A 17,463-nucleotide genomic window follows, 5' to 3' on the forward strand; every position below is an offset into this window, starting at 1 on the left:
CTCCGCTGCACAACTTGATTACACAGTAGTGGTCCCTGGGAAGCGATAAGGTACCGTAGCTGCGGCAAATGGATCATTAACAAGTCACGCTCGCGGCCTCTCACATGCAACGATACAAATAAAACTGGTGTTGATTAAAATGATTACAAGTTTCGTGAAGACTTAGGTTACATAGAGGTAATATGATGTATTGGGTGATGTGTGACATCACTCCAGCAAGAACAGGGCTAGAATATCCCTGTAGATCCATCCATAGCTGTTGCTATATCTTTATGGAGCATGGATGTCACTTCCATTTGTACCTATAGGTCTTACTATATTTGCGGTAGATTATATCAGCTTCAGGCTCCCCTATGATTCCACCTGATCCTGTGGATACTGGGACGCAAAAAAGAGATACCCTCAAGGTATCATCAGACCTACAAACTTTCTCCCCTTTCTCACTCTCCCTCATCATTTCATCAATTCCACCAAGTCGCTTTTGCATCGCTCCCTTGTGGTCTTCCATCGTCTCGCCTCATACACACGTTTTTTCAGTCGATTAATAAGAAGAAGATTGCTCTCTTCGCCCTTACATGGAGTGATGGTGTACTAAAAGCGTGGCCTGGTGTCTAATACTGATGTACGTGAGATAGCCCCTTCTTCTTTGAACAGTGCGTAAGTGCGTGAAAGCGTGATGAATCACAACAAAAGCTATAATGACGACAGTGCACTGTGAACTGGATTTACGTACCGTAAAGCTGTGTACCGCCGTAAGTGTGTAATTGCAGAGTGAAGATAAACAACGTTAACTCACCACGAATACAGAAAATTTGTCGGCCGCACTCAGGAAAGCCGCAGCTAATGTCCATACAGTCGTGGAGGAATCTTGAAGAAGCACATGTAATTAGCACATTATTTTCAGTTGTGAGTTCTGTAAGTTTGCAAAAATCTCAAGACGTGTTCAGTGAAACACTGCATGCACACTCACAGTCATTTGATACTTACGAATTATCGATATAATGTTTCTGCGTGTAACCTGTGGCACCAAATGAATTGTACTCACATGTCTTTGTGAGAAACATATAACACAAAGAAAAATTCTCTTGTTGTTATCCGTTCTGAAGTGTCGCACGCATAATTACATTCTGCTTATACAAAATCAGCTTTTTTTCTTTCGTTTAAAAAAATATGTTAAAATAGCTCTGAGCACTATGGGCCTTAACATCTGAGGTCATCGCCGGCCGCGGTGACCGTGCGGTTCTAGGCGCTGCAGTCCGGAACCGCGGGACTGCTACGGTCGCAGGTTCGAATCCTGCCTCAGGCATGGATGTGTGTGGTGTCCTTAGGTTAGTTAGGTTTAAGTAGTTCTAAGTTCTAGGGGACTGATGACCTAAGATGTTAAGTCCCATAGTGCTCAGAGCCATTTCAGCCATCTGAGGTCATCCGTCCCCCAGACTTACAACTACTTAAACCTAACTAACCTAAGGACATCACACACATCCATGCCCGAGGCAGGATTCGAACCTGCGACCGTAGCAGTCACGCGGTTCCGGACTGAAGTGCCAAGAACCGCACGGCCACCACGGCCGGCTCTTTCGTTTCGCTCGGTCTTTATTTATCTACACGAGAGTGTAACTTTACTGATAGTCTTAACTCTCCCTTATGTTACTCTTTTCAACAAAAGTAACTTTTCCACCGAGCGATCTGGCGAGGTGGTTAGTACAAGAAGCGGGAGAAAAATCCCGAATTTGATACTTCCATAAAATATTTTTGCGGATGCTGGGATGGTTCCTATTACCAAGTCACAATCGATTCCCTGCCCAATCCTTGTCCACGTGAGCTGTCTGTTCATAATTAACTGCTTCAATACTGACGAAATGTTCTATTCTGTCTTTCGAAAAAGAAACTGGGCAAACTACTGGGTGAAGTTTTCGTGTGCCTTATCATTATTGTTCTGTAACGATTTCCTGTTTTTTTTCTAATCATGTCAGGCCATGGGTGTTAAAAGTACCTAGTGTTGTTGTGAACTTGTACGATTCATATCTTAAATACCTGTTACAAAAGATTTACTTCCATTGTCGCCAAAATTTTGTGAAACTTACCAGTGACATTCCTTTATTTGAGATATTTTTCTTTTGTAATATAAATAACATCCAGTTCAAAGGAAATTCAGTGGTATTCATTATGAATTCATTTCAAGGGAAGGTTTTGGGCGTCCGAAAATGTACTCTTATTTCTGACATTACTGTCATTAATATATTTGCTATAAAAATCCGCTGCTGGTACTTCAGCAGAACAAAGACAGTAGTACCAACCGAAAGACTTTTGTAACGATGAATGTTGTTAGTTCAGAATAATAGTTTGAAAGTTTTGTATGGTTTACCAGTTACAAACAACGCAAGATTGTGACAAAAATGTTCTCTAGTTAATCATGAAGTAACTATTTGCGCGAATTCTACACCATATCGTCGTCTGATAGTTAGAAATGCGTATCTCTTTCTCTGTGGTTTACTGTTGCACTTTCCCTGAGTTAATTATAGGTAAACTCTGTTTTATTTTCCTGTTTCGTAATCAGTATCTGTACTGATATACCAATAAAAACTACTAACTTGAAAGACACACATTAATTGTACAGGGTGATTCAAAAAGAATACCACAACTTTAAAAATGTGTATTTAATGAAAGAAACATAATATAACCTTCTGTTATACATCATTACAAAGAGTATTTAAAAAGGTTTTTTTTCACTCAAAAACAAGTTCAGACATGTTCAATATGGCCCCCTGCAGACACTCGAGCAATATAAACCCGATACTCCAACTCGTTCCACACTCTCTGTAGCATATCAGGCGTAACAGTTTGGATAGCTGCTGTTATTTCTCGTTTCAAATCATCAATGGTGGCTGGGAGAGGTGGCCGAAACACCATATCCTTAACATACCCCCATAAGAAAAAATCGCAGGGGGTAAGATCAGGGCTTCTTGGAGGCCAGTGATGAAGTGCTCTGTCACGGGCTGCCTGGCGGCCGATCCATCGCCTCGGGTAGTTGACGTTCAGGTAGTTACAGACAGATAAGTACCAATGTGGTGGCGCTCCATCCTGCTGAAATATGAATTGTTGTGCTTCTTGTTCGAGCTGAGGGAACAGCCAATTCTCTAACATCTCCAGATACTGTAGTCCAGTTACAGTAGCACCTTCGAAGAAAAAGGGACCAAAAACTTTATTGGCTGAAATGGCACAGAAAACGTTCACCTTAGGCGAGTCACGTTCATACTGAGTTGTTCGAAATGCACGCTGAACAACTGTCGTCGATTCACTTCTGCCGTACTCAATAACACAAAAAGCTTTCTGTTGAGCGGTCGCCATCTTAGCATCAACTGACGCTGACGCCTAGTCAACAGCGCCTCAAGCGAACAACTGTACAACTAAATGAAACTTTATAGCTCCCTTAATTCGCCGACAGATAGTGCTTAGCTCTGCCTTTTGTCGTTGCAGAGTTTTAAATTCCTAAAGTTGTGGTATTCTTTTTGAATCACCCTGTATATTACGTCGGTGTTTTGTAGAACAGGAGCCAACGGTCTTACCACATTGGTAAGAGCGGTTCCCTTCATACCACCAAAGTTAAGCGCTGTCGGGGGTGGCTAGCACTTGGATAGCTCACCGTCCGATTCTTCCGAGTTCTGTTGGCAAGCGGGATGCACTCAGCCGCTATGTCGCCAACAGAGGAGCTACTTGATTGAGAAGTAGCGGAACCGGTCACGAAAAGTGGCAACGGTTGGTAGAGCGGTGTGCTGACCACATGCAATATCCGCGTCCGGTGACGGTTAACAACTGATAATGACACGGTAGCTGGTCGGTATCGTTGGGCGTTCAATGCCTGTTCTGACAGCATTTGCTTGTTTGTTTAGTAGAATAAGTTCCTAACATAAAATGAAACAAAAAGGACTTTTAAGTTGTAAAACGAAACGACAAGCTCCGATTTGTGATTATAGAAGTTTCGAATTACATGATTCCAGTTTCACTCATTAAGCGTGTAGTCAAGGATGATGTACTGTGGCGTTTCGTGAAGTACACGGTTTTGCTTTTCTCTCCATTAAGAGAAAGTTACCAGACTAAACACTCGGCTGACATCTTCCCATACTACGACTGGATAACGCTACAGTGGAATTCGTCGGGGCGGGGGGGAGGGTGGTAGGAGGGGCGGAGGAGGGTGGGGGGGCACACTTGAAACCAGTCAGAAGACTGACTACTGAAAAAAAGAAAATACAGACGCTTGTCACGTGGAAGTGAACTGGGCATACTCGACTGATTTCGTCCTGGATTATGGTGAGATGGTTGCTGGCTCCCATGCTTGCAATATATTTACGTGATTGTACGTTACGTCGTTTTCAGCTTACATAGCATTAATTTATGTCTGCGATACATTTTACAGTCGGGTTTGACTTGCGAAATGTATGGTCTCTGTTCACGCACACTAGTTTTGAGATCACTTGGGATGAATATACAATATACAATTCTAAACATCAATTCTATTTCAGTCATCAAAGATTAAAAGTTTCTTAGCTCATTGCTCTTCCACTCATCAAATAATATTTCGGGAGTTTCAGCTGTTATGTGGTAATTTTCTTTTGTTTACGATATCTTGTATTCAATTATTGAACATTATAATAAGTATGAACATAATTTGGGATTCATATAAGCTTATTTTCATTCCCCCTGATCTGTCTTCAAATTAGGCTCCCACATGCTCCATACTTTCACATGTATTCACTACGTTCTCGAAATTACTACACTGACTTTAACTTAATTTAACGCGGAGAGAGTATAAGCTGCCTTAATCAGAGATGAAAGTGTTAGGAAATAAAGTTTTCATTTCGGGATTTGCCTGAACTTCGAGACACGAGCCAGCGAAGAAGGAGAAACCGATTTCATTTCTGTACTACACTGACTCAGGTTCTTCAATTTTCTAGCTGTTGCAAGACACGGAGAGCGAAAACATTCACACAGCACGAGTTGTACCTACAAGTGATCTATTCTAAGGATTCACTTTCGTCTTGATTGCGTTTGGTTAATTACTCTGTTGTACTTTGCGAAATTTCTTACGACTAAGGAACTTAAAATCAGATTGCGTTTATTCACATATAGATCCTATTTTATATAAAACGGTAACTTTTTTGTTATGAACTCACGGGTTAAAATAAACAGTAGCGCAATGCTTTCAATGTTACGCAGAACATCAAAGTTTTCGTGGAACAACAATCGAATAACTTCGACCTTTTCGGAATTCAGTGGTGAAGGTAGCACGGGCGCGACGAACTTCTTCAATCTATTGCAAACGGAATTTTCCGAAGGTGTTGAAACAAGCGATTCTGGGTATAGTTATTTAGGGCTCTGTGAAAATTGTTTCTATTTTGACCGATGTTGTTTCCTTAAGTCCTTAAGCCACAATACGTGTCTGGATCAGAATAACAAACTGACTGACAGTTGTTTACAAGATGTTTGTCATAGCAACAATGTTATCAGAGAATGTACAGGGGTGGTCACGATATCTGTTCTGATCACTCCTGTCTTATCGCTCTGCTACTGAAAGTGCAGTCGACACTTGCGGTATGTACAGTTTTCTTTGATTGCTCTGTTTCACTGTATGACTTGTTTGTTTTGCGTGCTGAAGTTGTCGTTGGTTGCACTGTTTCTCAGCGCAACGTGTTTGTTTTGTGCGACAGAATGTTCTGAAATAGTTCCGAGAGTACACAGTGGAGACTGTTACCACCCCGATAAGCAAACCTAATACTGCAACTGAACGAGCAGCATGTGAATGTATCCAGAACGGGATCGCCCTGCAGCCATACACACTGCCTAATCAAAAGTATCTGGACACCGATATATAATGTGGGACTGACTACTAGATGTCACGAGAGCGGATTTGTCAATATAAGAGGAGGCCAGGAGTACTGTGTTGTGAGTAAAGAAGCAGCAACAACAAAATGGCTCGGTCAAGAGAGAGGATGGGCTAGTCATTGGATATCAATTGAGGAACAAAACCATCAGAGACATTTCAGCCTTTCAAAAGACGCCCAAGACGACTATCGATGAGGTGATTGTGAAGCGGAAACGCGAAGGTACAACCGCAATTACATCGAGATCAGGCAGAGGTTATGTAGAGATGGACAGGGACCGTCTAGAATTTCAAAGGATGGTTGTAAAAAAAAAAATAGTCGCATGAAGCCAGCGTAAGAAATCGTTCGGCAGTTCCAAAGTGCTGCCAGAAGTCTGGCTAGTACAATGACTGGGCAAAAATGGGGGACAACGGTCGGGTAGCTCCTCATAAGCCGCACATTTCTGCAGCCAACGATAAACGAGAGTTGACGTGATGTGCAGAGGAACGCCACTGGATAATCGATGACCGGGAACTACTAAATTAACCGTATACTCATATCAATCGGATCGTGTGTAATGCCAACGGTGATTGTACTGTATGGGAATGTTTTTCGTGGTTAGGACGTGAGCCCCTCATTGCACTTAAAAATATACTAAATGTGAAAGGATATGAAAACTTTGTAAAGCACTGTGTATAGTGTACAATAGTTGAACAGTTCAGACATGATGACTGTATCAGCATAACAATGCACAATGAGCCCTGTCATAAAGCAATATCTGTGAGTCAATGGCTCCTGGGCAGTAACATTCCTGAAATGGACTGAGCTGCGCAGAGTCCCAACCTGAAACCAACGGAGCACTCTGGCGTGAGTTATAACATCGACTGGGCCCAGATCCCAGCGTCCAACATCGCCATCTATTCAGGTTTAGACTCTTGAGGAAGAATGGTCTGTCAGACACCTCATTGAAAGGGCTTCCAGAAGAGTTCGAGTCATTGCGCGATGGGCCCTTATTTCAAAACCTGGCCGGAATAGACATGAAAAAAAGGTGTATGTTCCGACTTGAGTCCCTCGAAATCTAATGTAGATTGCACGGTTGGATACTTGTCCAATACTGTGACGGCATGCTAGTCACAAGTCAATATGATACAAGTCTTGACAGTCGCCAGTAAATAGTGATTCGAACAATGGCACGGTTTTTAGATATTGTTTGTGAGGTCTGTTTAATAAATGACAGTGATTCTATCCTGTTCCTAGGATAAAATAAGATGGCTAGGACTTCAGAAGACACGTTTACTCTGTATAACATTTTTAACTGGTGTAATGACGTACACCAGATTAAAGCTAAAATACTATCTAAACTACTGTCGATAATATCCGAAATGGTTGGTTACGAATTTCCTCTGCGTGGCTCTGCGTTTGTAAATGGCTCTCCTACTACCTTAATAGTATAGTTAACGAATTCAAATGTTGAAATGTATCTGCGAGCTCATGTTTGCGCGTTTGCAGTCCTCAGTATAGACAATTATTGTACAGTGATGAACAATATTCTGCAATAATGTGCATGCCGACATTAGTACACACTGTTTTGATACTTGGAGATGCCTTAATCGAAGTTGCTCCTTTGCTGATTGGTCGGCTATCTATGAAGAAGCGCAGGAAAATAGAAAAAAAGATATCTGGCATTATCGAGAAGATTTTACGCGCAAATATTCCCGTTGAAAAACGATGCATGATTTATTCCATCAGCTTCAAGCGATTTCGGATCCACTCATCTGGAGATTCCAGAGAATGAGAACTGAAGAAGACAAACAGATGCCACCTGACGTAAGAGATCTGCATTTCGAACAATCTCCCAGTGGACAACCCTACAACGAGGCTTCTGATAGCGAAAATGACGCAAGGGTCTGCGGTGACTTAGCGATGTAAATAAGTGAATCTTCTTAGGCAAGGGAATCAAAAGAGACGGCCATTAATGTCACATATTTCGATGGTCGCAAACTCACTCAATAGAACCTACAGCGCACATCCAGTTGACCCAAGGTCATTGCATTTGCCAAGAAGCAAGGTTTCACTCTACAACCGAAGCGAAAAATTCGAAAATTGTTAATTTGTAATTATTTCACATTAACAAAATTTTTTGCCATTTGTTATCAGACTGTCTGTCTGTCTGTCCATCTGTCAAGACATCTTTTTCCCAGGAATGGACAGACGTATCAAGTTGAAATTTATGTCATATATTTTGGTCTGCAATGGAAAAAAAGTGCAATTTCTAAGTCAGTGTAAGGGAAAGAGTCGAACATTTATGTTACGTATTTTGACACTCGCTAACTAACTCATGAAAACATATAGGGTACTTCCTTTTGACGTAGACTCATCAAATTTCGCAAATGGAGAGAACACGGCAAGTGCCATCACCCGATTTCTCAGGAACTTCGCTCAGTGGAAGAGGAGTCAAAACAAGTGAAAACGTGTCTGGGCTTATTCTTAGATACTCGACCTTTGGGCGAAAAAAAGACAGTCAAAGTTTACAAGGTTTTTCGAGGTACTTTATGTGCCTTTTACCGCGCGATGTGGTGTGCTGTATTGAGGAGTTACCATCTTTTCAAAGCCTCAAATTCTGATATTTCATTCTCATATCAATTCTTACATTGATTCTTATATTTTATTCGTAAGATTATTCTTCAGGAAGACTTGGTGCATTCCCTTGGATGACAACGATCGTAGAAACATTCGAAACAAAGATATTCCGAACACCACGAACATCGCACGAAGGAAAGTTTGCCACAATAATATTTCTTCGTATGAATCTCACTTGGGAAAGAAACACCGCTAACACTGGTGAAGATTTCGCACCTTGCCGATAATTTTGCGTCAAACCATGCGTAACGGATTATTTTTCCGAAAACTGGCATTTTAGCTGATTATGAATCATGATGCACCGCCGGAATTTCACCGAAAACAATTTCAAATAATCTTGTCATTTTTTTAAAACCATTCATCTGACATACAGTTAGGAGACGAATAAGGATGCCGCTATATAACTACACAATGGAAAACATTTGGTTACTAATCTTCTACAGACAGGGGTAAGTAAATGAAAAACGAAAATAAAATTAATGATCGGGTTTCGAATCAAGGAAAAAAAATTAAGAAGCTACGACGCTAACCATTGTGCCACCATTTCGTTTGAGGATATCACGCGGTGAAAGACGCACGTAGTTCCTCGAAAATGCCTCGAAAACGTCGACCGTCGTTTTTTCAGAACAGTAATCTACAGATAAGCCAAGACATGTGTTAGGTTATTTTGTCCCCTCTTCCACTGAGCGAAGTTTCTGGGAAATCGGGTTATGGCACTTGCCGTGTTCTACTCATCAGATGTGCTGATTGAGGTGCAGACCAGTGTGGCACACTGCGAGCGCCAGCTGTGCGGGTTGCCTACCCACCTGCGGGAAGTCGCGCTCCGCCGCCTGGTGGCAGAAGTGCAGGAAGTAGGTGCGGCCGGGCCCCGGGCGCGCCGCGTGCAGGAAGCCGACGCGCAGCAGCGGCGCCGCCGTGTGGCCGTCGCTCAGCAGCTCCAGCGTCGCGTCGCGCACGTTCAGCGGCAGCTGCACCGGCCGCTCCCAGTCCGTGTACTCGTTCTTCAGCGTCGAGAAGATCTCGTTCAAGTGGTACAGGTACGCGTTCCGCACGAACGTCCGCAGGATGCGGTCGCGCCGGCTCTCGTTGAAGCCGAACTCCAGGTCCTGCCGCACGTCGTTCCATAAATTCGCACTTACACATATGAAAAACTATTTTGAAAAAAAAAATAGGGCCAAATACCTTATCAAACGATTTCTACAAAAGTAGATTACATAAACATTTTACAAGTCTTTGAATGTGCACCAAATAAGGTGCCGATTGAAAATTTAAAGTTCAGTTTTTAACTTAGAATTTTAAACAATGGTAGAGGATATTTTTCTAGTGGGTTAAGTAGACCGCTCACTCTGCTATTGTGTGGCCATCAACAAAGGAAGTAGCCTACAAAACTGTCGTTCGACAGATTCTTGACTGTTGCTTGTAAGTATGGGATCCATACCAGATCGGACTGACAGAGTAAACGTTGGATTGTATTTAAGGGCCCTGTTTCTCGGTCTGCCAGTCTACAAGATTTGAACTTAGCTATTTTCTCTGGGGGGGGGGGGGACTAAAAGACCCTGTTTACAAGGACTACATCAGATAATGCACGGTAAATTCTGATGAAATTCTGGGACGTTTGCATCACTCTTTGCGCACAAGACTTTAAACTTCTAGCCTGCTGGAGTGGTCGAGCAGTGTTAGGCGCTACAGTCTCGAGCCGCGTGACCGCTACGGTCGCAGGTTCGAATCCTGCCTCGGGCATGGATGTGTGTGATGTCCTTATGTTAGTTAGGTTTAAGTAGTTCTAAGTTCTAGGGGACTGATGACCGCAGAAGTTAAGCCCCATAGTGTTCAGAGCCATTTGAACAATTTTGAACTCGAAGCTTCTATTGCAGCTGCTGGGCGGCAGTTTGAATCCAGGCTTTGTTTTCAAGCTCGTTCTGGCGTCTATTTTGAACCCTATTTACTTTGTTTCCCTCTTTACCTTTCTCTCTCTCTCTGTCTCGCTCTCTTCCCACCCACCCTTGCCCCCCTCCCTACCTGTTTCAGTGCGTGTGTGTCTTCAGCTTTTATCTGTTAGGGTTGTCTTTTTTTTATAGTTCTTACAATGTTTCTGATAGTGCACCACAGCAAAAGGTAGTGTAATCGTTTATACAGTGTTTCCCTTCTATTTTTCTCTGTATAGTGCGGACACTTTTAATGTAGCAGTCTGCTGCGAGCAAAAATAAGCGAGAACAAAAGATGCCTCTCTTGCCTCTGGCAGCGCTAGCAGTCAGCACGCGAGACACGCGCGATTTGTGCTGACACACGGTAACTGCGATTGCCTTTTTCGGGGTAGTCGGAATCGTACTAGAATCCCATTATGGATATGAAACAGCCTCTTCACCCACCTCAAAATAAACTAAAAGCAATGAGCAACGCACACATAATGGCGTAGTGGCTACCAGAATTATCTGATAAGGTTGACATTGTGTAAACGAGGCAGCAAAGGCCCGACCTCTTCTGGTGTCTTAGCCATAGTTCAAAATATTACCTAAAACTGCTGAGGTAAAATATCCGCACAATAAGTTTTCAAAAGCGGCTATGGATGGATTTCAGTATTTTAAATCTATGTGTATTTTAGTTGGATGGTAGTTGTGGGCTATTAATAGGCCAGCAAATGTCATATGCAGCTTTTACTATTTAGGATTCTAAGGTCTTCTGAATATCTTCTTTTAAAATTTCTGTTTCTCTGTCCTGTATATTATTTGTTCACGATAGCCTGACTGAGAGTACAGGGAGGTGTGGGGAGCGATAAAGCAAGCTCTCCCCACTGACACCCAACACTTCAGGGGGCTGCGGGGAGCGTGAGGGTGCAGATGCAGCCAGCTACACTTTCCTCACTGTGTTGGCACCCCACTTCTGCATAATTTTTTTGTGCGACAATTACTTCATAATGGCTATGGTACACGCAGAGGCCGCACGGTGCTGCCGCGCGGTCGAGGGCGCCTTCTGACGGTTCGCGCGGCTTCCCCCGTCGGAGGTTCGAGTCCTCCATCGGGCATGGGTGAGTGTGTTGTCCTTAGAGTGAGTTAGTTTAAGTTAGACTAAGTAGTGTGTAAGCTTGGTCCCATAGGACTTCCCACAAATTTCCAAATTTTTGCACACAGAGGTATTGTATTAGTAAATCGTCAATGTTGGCTGTGGCTGAGCACAAAACATCTTTGGCCCTGAGTTGAGTGACTTCAATGAACTTCCATCGACCCATAACTAGGAAGCCCTTGATCAGGAAGTCGTGAACAAACAGTGCCAGCCGCCGCTGGTCGAAATGTGCTGATTGCAGTTAGCAGGTGGCACAGTATTCTGCCATCATGGTCCCTTATTAGTAAGCTGGTATTACCACCGGTTAGGCAACCAGCGGAGTTACTGAAATGTCAACACACCTGTTCTTGTCACTTATAAGCACTGGCGGACCATCTAGCAAAGGGTATTGAGTCGGCAGCGACTGTGGAGTTGGCTATCACCATGTGGTATGGAGAAGCCTCATTGCTCTGTTGTCGTCTGCTAATGCTGTCGTCAATGGCTGTCGTCTCACGGGTTCGCCTGCGAGACAGTCCTACACCAGCACTGATGGTCTGAAGGACCATTAACTAGAAATAAGCCATACATGAGGGGCTGGGGTTCATTACACAGATGCCATTACTTCTGTCATTAGCCGCTGCATAGGCAGGCCCGCGACAGCCTACATCCCTAGCAACTGATGCAGCACCAGCCACCAGACTGGGACGCTAACTGTGTAAGGTCGCCCCGCTCTAAACTGCGCAGAAACCCGAAGGCTGCGAGCAAGAAAACGACAGCACATTGCCACTGAGGACAGGGAGTTCGACCCACCATTCCAAGCTCCAGGTTGACGTACAAGAGAAATAAATAAACTAGTTCTGAGTCGTGGCTATATTTGATCCTGCTTGTCACTATTGGACCAGCACATCCTAGGTAAAGGCATCAGAATGGCCACTTTGACAATTCTGCTCGTGACCGACTATCCTCAAGTGAGATCGACGCTATCCATCACCATCTGGAGTTCGCTTCACGGATGCCATCGCCTCTGTAATTAGCCACTGCTGGGACAGACTGCCAGTATGCAGGAACTCTGCACAACTGTGACAGTCTGCACTAATGCAGCACTGGCCGCCAGACTGGAATACTAACTGTGTGTGGTCGCCCTAGTCAGACAGCATTGAACCATAAAGGCTGTGGGTGAGGAAACGCCAGTACACTGCTGCTGAAGACTGTGGCTTCAGGAACCTATGCGCCAGCTGTATATACAAGAGAAATAAATCAAGTACAGTAATTCTAACCACAGTGCGGATAGATTTGATTCTGATTACCTCCAGTGAACTTGCACAGGCTAAATAAGGGTATCAAAATTGCTGCTCTGACAAATCTGTTCCTGATATTCAACTTCCAATGACGACCAACACCATCTGGAATTCACCTCACAGACGCATCGCTTCTGTCGTTAGCAGTTGCTGGGGCATTCTTCTGGCACGCCCTGTTGCGGCATTGACATTGCAGTCTGCAGCGCTTACTGTGCGAGATTTGTCCGCTCTAGAACACCATGAGCCTTGGAGGATGTTGGTGATGAAATGAGAGTGCCGCAGTGGACTGTGGCTTCGACCCACCCCTCCCAAGTGCCAACTGGACGTAAGAGCGATGTAAATCAAACGTCAACACGGTCCGTGGTAGGCTATAATGTGATTTTTATTTAATCGTGCGATTCGCTAATTTCGACTGCTTGTCGCTGTCAAGCACAATCACATGGTAACTGACAGGAGCTGGGGAAACAAATTACTTGTTGCTGTCAGTTGCCATGAGGTTGTGCTTGAAAATGACAAGTAGTTGAAATTAGCGAACCGCACGAGTACATAAAAATCAAAAAATGGTTCAAATGGCTCTGAGCACTATGGGACTAAACATCTGTGGTCATCAGTCCCCTAGAACTTAGAAGTACTTAAACCTAACTAACCTATGGACATCACACACATCCATGCCCGAGGCAGGATTCGAACCTGCGACCGTAGCAGTCGCGCGGTTCCGGACTAAGCGCCTAGAACCGCTAGACCACCGCGGCCGGCTAAAAATCACATACAGCTACTACGGACCACGTTTACGTTTATTAGACATCTGGAAGCTGTGGCTCCCCATAGATACAAATATTTTAAGATTCCAATCGACTAGTTCCTGGATTTTCTCCTGCTTCCTGCTAACGAAACTGCGCACCCTGAGTAACGGAGTCGGAACCGCAGCCTTGACAAGTCTGCTCCTGATCTTTCACAGTCCAACGAGATCAACACAAACCACGACTGACGACGCCGCTATAATACTGACTGACAAGAGTTGCGAGAGTTAATCAGCCGCTAGGAGGAGTGAAAGTGCACTTACCTGAGCGCTGAGGTCGAGGTAGGATTCGGTGGTGGTGAGGCCGAAGAGCAGGTCGCGGTCGGGGAAGTCCGCGGCGGCGGCGGCGGCGGGGGAGTCCCCGTCGGCGGCCAGCCTCCAGGCGGGCGCCGCCTCCTCGGCCGCCGCCCGCGTCGCCGCCTCCGCCGCGGCCGCCGCCGCCTCCGCCGCCTCCGAGGAGGCGTCCGCCGGCGTGAGGAAGGGCGCGAAGCCGGGCAGGAAGCGCGGGGCGTCAGCTCGCACGGCGAGCAGCGCGGCCAGCGGCAGGTCCCGCAGGCACGGCGCCAGGTCCTCGGCCAGCAGGTCTCCGTGGCAGCCCGTGTGCTCCGCCACGCGCCGCTTCACCGCCAGCGGGTCGCGCTGCACCGCCCACGGGCTCAGCGCCGACCCCGACAGCAGCACCACGCGCCGTACCAGCTCTGCAAGGACACCCGCCGTCACTTCGCCTCTATACGGGGCCTCCGTCGTGACTGATACATCTATACAATCATCTACTTGTTATCATCCAACGCGCCCCAACTTCCACCAACTTCTACATCCTGAAACGAATCTATACTCTTGTGATATCTGTTCTGATGACGACGCACCTCTGTCATATGAATCTTTCGATTCCATTCTTATTCTAGGGATATTTCTTTAGATTTACAGTATTTATTTGCTCTGTGTCACTTTGTGGTTCCATTTTGGATGTTTTGTAGCTCTTTTAGAAACTTCATATATCATATTATACTGTCTCCATTATACGAGGAGCGATCAATCTTTCTTTCAATGGTGCCTTTGTCCCGCAGTGTCCATAGGGTCGGCGTGGTTACAACGGATTTGGCAAGGTTAATTTAAAGGGGTGACCGGATGCCCTTCCTACCACCACCCCATACGCCCCAGAACGGAATCAGTGTACCCCAGCTGTCTGCGTCCAGTGTAAACCATGATATAATGCGGAAGTGTTACAGATGTCTGCGTGTCGTGTAACTGAGGCGGGATGTGAGGACCAGCCCAGTATTCACCTAACGGGATGTGGAAAACCGCCTAAAAACCACATCCAGGCTGGCCGACACACTGGCCCACGTCGTTAATCCGCCAGGCGGATTCGATCCGGTGCTGGCGCTACTACCCGAGTCCAGGAAGCAACGAATTAGCGCTCTCGGCTAACCTGGTGGATTATACGAGGAGCGATCAATATGTAATGTAGTACATTTTTTTTTCTCGGACAATTTCGGTTGACAAAATGCGAAATTTGTTATGGGACGTTGTAGAATAGTCCCTATTTAGCCCCTATAGTTTGTCTGCCCCTTGTAGCTGAGTGGCCAATGCGACGGAATGTCATGCCTAACGGCCCGGGTTCGATTCTTGGCTGGATCGGAGATTTTCTCCGCTCAGCTACTGGGTGTTGTGTTCTCCTTATCATCATTATTTCATCCCCATCGACACACTAGTCGCCGAAGTGGCGTCAACTCGAAGGACTTGCACCAGGCGACCGGTCTTCCCGAGGGGAGGCCCTAGCCACACGGCATTTCCATTCCCTATAGTTTCATGAAGTTCCGATAGGTGGCGGCGATATATGTACCTTCAAAATGTCGAGCGGAAAACCAGAGAATAGCAGATATTCATCGGCGCTCTCAGATTATCTAGGGAAACCTGTCAATGAACAAAAGCACGGTGAGTCGTTGGGCGAGGCGTTTGGCATCATCGCAAAAAGGTCGCAAACCTGACAGATCTTCCGCATGCTGACCGGCCGCACACAGATGATTCCTGCAATACTAGAAAGTGTAGACACACTCCTCCGAGATTGTTGAGGGATCACAAACACCTCTCTGACACAATCGTCCAACACTGAGGGTACTAAAAGGTCTGGGCCCACTGGGTTCTCCGCCGCGTAACGAATAACCATAAACAGCGACAAAGTACAACTGTGCGGATTGCTTGCGCGTTACAGGGCTGTTCGTGACAATTTTTGGCGAACGTCGTTACAGGTGATGGAACATGGATTCATAACTTCGAACCGGAAACAAAACGGCAATCCACTGAGTGACACCACAGCACCTTTCCTCCGAAGAAAAAGTTCAAAGCCGTGTCCTCAGCCGGTAAAGTCACGGCGACGATCTGCTGGGAACCTGAAGATGTTGTTCTGTTTGGTGTCCTCCCTCATGGTACAACTGTCAACTGGGAATTTTATAGTGCTACCCTCAGGAAAACGAAGAAACGACACAAAAATGCAAACGACAGGCGTCACACAAGTCTGCGCACCAGAGAGAAGTTCACAAAACTTCATTGGACTATTCTTTGTCATGCAGCCTACAACCTGTATCTCGCACCTTCCATCTGTTTGGTCCAATGAAGCAGTGCGTGGGTGATGGGGGATTGTTGATGTTGCAAGACGTTGGCTCCGACATCGACCTGTGGAGTGGTACTATGCGGGGGTACAGGTCCTCCCAGTGAAGTGGCGTATCCGCCCGGCTAGCCTCGCGGTCTAACGCTCTGCTTCCAGAGCGGAAGACGTGCCGGTCCCCGGCTGATTAGTGTCGAGGTCCTGTGTGCCGGCCACCCTGTGAATGGTTTTAAGGCGGTTTTCCATCTGCCTGGGCGAATGCGGGCCGGTTCTCCTTTTTCCGCCTCAGTTACCATAATTACTCTACTACGCAAACATTTGGGGTTACACTCGTCTGGTATGAGACTTCCCGGCTCCCGAGTGGGGGAGGGGTGGAGGGGAGGGAGCACAGGGGGGCCGAGCCGCACAATAACCCTGGGCCCAGTGTGGGGCGACGGTGGGATGGGTGGACTGCTGTGTCCTGTTGTGGGGATGTGAACCACTGAGGACTACGGCTGGACGAAGTATCTCTATCCTTTCTAGGTCCCCGATTCAAAGCTGGCGTATGGCTGTCGCACTGATTGGAGATTATGTCGCAAAATAGTCTTTTGTAGCCAAAAGACTGGGGAATAATATGGTGTATTGAAATCCTGAAATCCTGTAGCATTAGTGGTCACGTGAGCATTCTCACACTTATGGAGGAGGTTCTGTATGTCCACGCAGCACTGGATCGTCGTATTGTAAGGGCAGCAATGGTAGATCGTACAGCTACCACAGCCTGTGAGCCCAGACATGTTAACACCAACTGTCGCGAACCAGTTACTAGCAGTGGGACTATGTGCACGCTTATGTTTGGCCCATCTTCCTCTCAAGCCACAGCATCGACGTGCACTGTTCGACTGGTGCTGTCAGAGAATCACTTGGAATGTGGAATCGCGCACCGTGGTCTTCAGCGTTGAAAGCAAATTCTGTCTGTATGTACGCGATGGTCATTTGTCTATACGACGTAGACCTGATGAGCGCTAACTCATAGAGTCAGTTCGTCCAAGACAGACTGGTCCCAGACCAGGCCTTATGGTGTGGGGTGCAATAAGATACAGCGCTCGTTCACTTTTGGTGTTTCTGGAGGGGACGCTAACCAGTGTTGGGTACGTGCAGAATGTTGTTATAACCGTTCTTTCGCTGTTCTTGCAACGCGGAGTGATGTGCTGCTCAAACAGGATAATGCTCTCCTACAAACCACCT

General features: G+C 45.8%; 1 protein-coding gene across 1 annotated transcript in view; it reads right to left on the reverse strand.

The window, feature by feature from the left end:
- Positions 1–17,463, reverse strand: part of LOC126091812 (neuroligin-1-like) — an 803,327-nt gene that overhangs the window by 204,188 nt on the left and 581,676 nt on the right. The window contains exons 4-5 of the mRNA XM_049907115.1: positions 13,899–14,332; positions 9,305–9,604 (exon numbers count right to left, since the gene is read on the reverse strand). Coding sequence (XP_049763072.1) covers positions 9,305–9,604; positions 13,899–14,332 — 734 coding nt within the window. The remainder of the gene's footprint in view (positions 1–9,304; positions 9,605–13,898; positions 14,333–17,463) is intronic.

Source organism: Schistocerca cancellata, chromosome 1 (genome assembly GCF_023864275.1).
Source record: "Schistocerca cancellata isolate TAMUIC-IGC-003103 chromosome 1, iqSchCanc2.1, whole genome shotgun sequence".
NCBI lineage: Eukaryota > Metazoa > Arthropoda > Insecta > Orthoptera > Acrididae > Schistocerca > Schistocerca cancellata.